Source organism: Volvox carteri, assembly GCF_000143455.1.
Source record: "Volvox carteri f. nagariensis unplaced genomic scaffold VOLCAscaffold_32, whole genome shotgun sequence".
NCBI classification, from domain to species: Eukaryota; Viridiplantae; Chlorophyta; class Chlorophyceae; order Chlamydomonadales; family Volvocaceae; genus Volvox; species Volvox carteri.
Genome location: NW_003307575.1, coordinates 1,507,319 through 1,511,424, shown reverse-complemented (window position 1 = coordinate 1,511,424; position 4,106 = coordinate 1,507,319). Strand labels below are relative to the sequence as shown.

Genomic DNA, 4,106 nt, shown 5'->3' with positions numbered 1-4,106 from the left:
CGCGTCTTCGANCTGTGCTACGTAGTAATTGATGAATAAGGTCAAAGGAATCCAGTATAAAGAATGAGAAGGCGATCAGAGGCTTGCATCCTGGTCCAGACGTCCCCTCTGAAGTTCTCCGTTCTCGGAACGAGCTTTTTAACAAGCTTCGTAACCAGAAGAAGAACACCAAGACGGGTAGTCTTTGGGACAACTTCGATGTGGAGTGGTGGGGTGGCGTACCAAAGCTAGTCTGCCTGTTCTGCGATGAGCCGCTCAGCACAGTGAACCCATCCTTTACCAACTGTAACACAGCAAAGGCGTAACCCGGGATGCTCAGATTGGCATTTGCGTCGTTACATTGCCCCCCACTTAGCAATGGACGTCCTCGGCCATTATTTCGAGCACAGGAGCCATCCCACCTCGCGCCAGTGCGCTGGTTTATCCATTACACCATGAAATCGCCAATTTGCAACTTGCTGGTTGCCAGAATCGAACCGCCGACCCGAAGTTTGTTACGGAAGTCGTGCAGTCCCGTCTCGATACCATTGTAACACAGCAAAGGCGTAACCCGGGATGCTCAGATTGGCATTTGCGTCGTTACACCAACGCGCACCACATCAAGCAAGGTGCTTGCAAGGCTATCAAACAGCGTGCAGCGTCACTCAGCCAGCAAAGCGGGACCGGGTCGGGGAGGAGTGGACACGCCTGGGACTGGGCATTCCCAAAGCGTTCGATGAGTGGTCTGAGCTTATGCGCATGCACAAGGAGAAATTGTTGCCTGACAGCAGCACCTGTGTGATGGGGGCTTCACTGGATGACTGCATCAGCTACTGGGATGTGCACCTCGCTTCACAATTCCCACTGATTGCATCGGCAGCCATTCGCTTGCTGCTGATGCACGCATCAACCTGCTCGTCCGAGCGCAACTGGTCGGCATGGGGCAACTGGTCGGCATGGGGCCTCGTCTACACGAAGGCGCGCAATCGGCTGGCCATTGAGCGGGCGGAGAAGATCGTTTACATCCGTGGCAACGCGGGCTTGCAGGGCAACCAAGGCGCTGCGGTGGATGAGGTGGAGCTGATTCTCCAGCAGTGCGAGGAGGACGAGCAGGAGCAGGAAGCACAGCAGCAGCAGCAGCAGCAGCAGCAGGGAAACGTACACCCTAACACGCAGATTGATGACTGAGCAACGATAGATTGAGCTGCGGCAGTTTGCTGAATTGGAGGGTTACGTACTGGGCCGTTGTAGTGCAGGAACTTCACTAGTATGGCGTCCTTGTGTTGTCTTGTCAACGCTGGGTCTTCTATCTGTGATTATGTCTTTATGTGCCATACCACGCCTTGAGACATGGGGTTTGGGGTCCACCTACCGGGCACCGAACTAACAAAAAGTGATCTGGATGACCACAGCGATCTGCTTTCCCATGTCGAGGACTTCTTCACAACCGCCGACTAGTTAGTTATGCCTTCCTTCCTTCTGGTGATCAGTCTTTCCTTGGCAGCAGCTTCATTAGTTCGTGGTTCGTTTTCTCCTCCTTCCTCTCCCTTCCCCCCTTCCCTCCCTCTCCCTTTCCCCCCTCCCCCTCAACCCGCAAACAACATCGGAGTGACCCGGTCCGAGCGTCCCAATGCAATCCGTCAACATCAAGCACAACGGGGGAGGTCTACGATAAGGGTGCTCTGGCCTAGGGGGGTATTGGGAGTCGAAGAGAGTCGGAATGCTTGCAGATCCCACGACACTGAACCGCACTGCCAACTGCAAAGAGCTGAAAACAGGTTTACGTAGACAACTAATAGTTTCCGCAGTTTCCGCAGTTTCCGCAGTTTCCGCAGTTTCCGCAGTTTCCGCAAAGGGGTTCCCGAAAACTGTTTCCGCAGACCCTTACAGATTCGGAATACTTTTATTCCCGCGACTAAAAACCTATTCCTCCGTTCGGCCTGGAGAATGTACCGGCAAAAATGAAAAAAAAACTGGTTCGGTTCTGATCCTCACATGTTGCTGGTTCCGCCCGTACCGGAAAAGTGCATTCCGGTACGGCGATGACAGGAGGTGGTATCTACATCGACTTGAAGGCAACCCTAAGACCAATGGGATTAACGAACAGGTATAAAAAATGTTTCTTGGCTGCGTCAAGAATTGTCCTAGGCGATAAGTTCATGGTCTGGTGCAGACCTGTTCTCCGGTACGGCAACGCTAGCAGATGTTCATAAATGACTTTTACATTTATGATACTCGTCATTACTACAACGGAACTGGACCGGACGGATGTAAGACGTGCGTTGGTCGACGCAATCGCCTTACGAACCAGGAGAAGGAAGCGAAGATAACGCATGGATTGATATGCATAAGTCATGGATGAATACGTTGTACGCTCTGGATGTTGGTTTTTAGCTTCTAGCTTGCTTCTGATCCTCACATGTTGCTGGTTCTGCTCGTACCGGAAAAGTGTCTTACGATACGGCGGTCGCGGTAGGTGGTATCTACGTCGACTTGTACGCAAACCAATCACAACTTGGGGATGATATCGCAGCTGGACTTCCCGCGCTACATCCTTACCCAGGGCGGGGCCCGTTCGCACTCGGTGCGGGGCCCGCCCGTCGCCTGCGTAGCTTCGCAGCAGAATTGAACAGACATTCCTCGTTCACTGGCAGGCGCCCTAAGTGCTGCCACGGTTGTAACATTTCCATCTCTAGAAGAATAGCATGTAGACGTGTTGTTGGACTGATATTGAAGAAAGTCTAAAACAAACGAACCTTCGTCGATCTCTCGATGACCAGACACTGTCACGACGCGAAGGCGCTTGTCTCAATAACCACTTGTTAACACCTGTCAATTGCTCACTGTTAGGAAATAATTAACACTTGGCTTCTTACCACCTTTCAGCTGTACCACGTCTGCCATCGCCGCCGCCATGGAGCCAGCAGTGGAAATGTTTACCCAACTCTTTACTGCCGCGCTGGCAGCGATTAGGGATTGGCGACAGAATAAGAATGCGGCGAAGCTGTTCATCTTCAAGCTTGCCTGCTTCCTTGCTTCCCTTCCTCCACATCCACAGGTGAAACTCATGTTTGAAGGGCATCACGTTCTGGCGCCACTCGATGCGTCCCCAACAAGCATTTATGATATGTCATTCACAGATGGCAACGGCAAAGTAAGGACGCTGCTCGCTTTTTGCCTGTCATGAAGCCCATGACGGGAGGCACCTACGCCCTTTGAAATGTTGCCTGCAGGTCGCTGTACTGGGGCGCACCTGTTGGGGCTCACGAAGAAACCGGACCGAGAAACATTTTACAGGCTTCTCCATGAAGGCGGCAGATTGTAGGTCCTCCACGAGATCCGCGAATTGAAGTTTTCCTCACAGGAAGCTGTGATTGAGGAGGCCTGGAAGCATGCTGATGCGGGTGCTCCCCCCAACGGCATCAACCTCATCGAGAAAGTTCAAGGCCTGCACTACGATGAGCGTAAGCCCTCTCGGCCTTTCTACAACTTACATTGGCCGCAGGCTGCAGCCTGGGCCAGATTTGCTAATGAAAAGCAGAGAGGTGCGTGACAGAGTAACGGCAACACGTCTGTATTTTTTCGGGCACTGTATAGGCGACATATTCTGGAAATTAGGTTAAAGGTATATAGTCCAGCTGGCTCTCTACATATTCTACAAAACTTAAGGCCCGGGCGTAAAGAGGTGCATGTGTACATGGTGATCTAATACATGACCATGTATATATATATATAGAATACCCGACCTTGTTTAGGCACCGCGGTACACTCGCCAGGTAAAGCAGTATGTCTACATGTAATGCTGCAAAGAACAGCTGTTCTTTACAGCAGTGCCTATATGTGTACAATTTGGGGATGTTTTCCCAGTTCTTGTACCGGCCAAACAGCCGTACCATATCTGTGTGCAGTCTGCAAGCAAATGCAGCAGTATTATGACCACGTCTTCATATTTGTAGTAGTCGTGACGAGTGGCAAATTTAACATGTCAATTGTTCGAAGCAGAGATCCGACTGTCCATCACTCGTGCCTTCATCCTACCTTGCTGTTAGGTCATCAAGAAAGGTGAGGCTTCCAGTCGTGTGCCTTGGCATGTCGCGGACTTGGATGCAGCCCCCATAAGCTGCACA

General features: G+C 51.6%; 1 protein-coding gene across 1 annotated transcript in view; it reads left to right on the top strand.

The window, feature by feature from the left end:
• Nucleotides 1-2,207: 2,207 nt before the first annotated feature.
• VOLCADRAFT_93637 (uncharacterized protein) overlaps nt 2,208-4,106 on the top strand; it is a gene marked incomplete at both ends in the record, with an annotated part of 4,253 nt that continues 2,354 nt past the window's right edge. Inside the window, 4 exons of the mRNA XM_002952868.1 lie at nt 2,208-2,249; nt 3,038-3,133; nt 3,344-3,524; nt 4,029-4,041. Coding sequence (XP_002952914.1) covers nt 2,208-2,249; nt 3,038-3,133; nt 3,344-3,524; nt 4,029-4,041 — 332 coding nt within the window. The remainder of the gene's footprint in view (nt 2,250-3,037; nt 3,134-3,343; nt 3,525-4,028; nt 4,042-4,106) is intronic.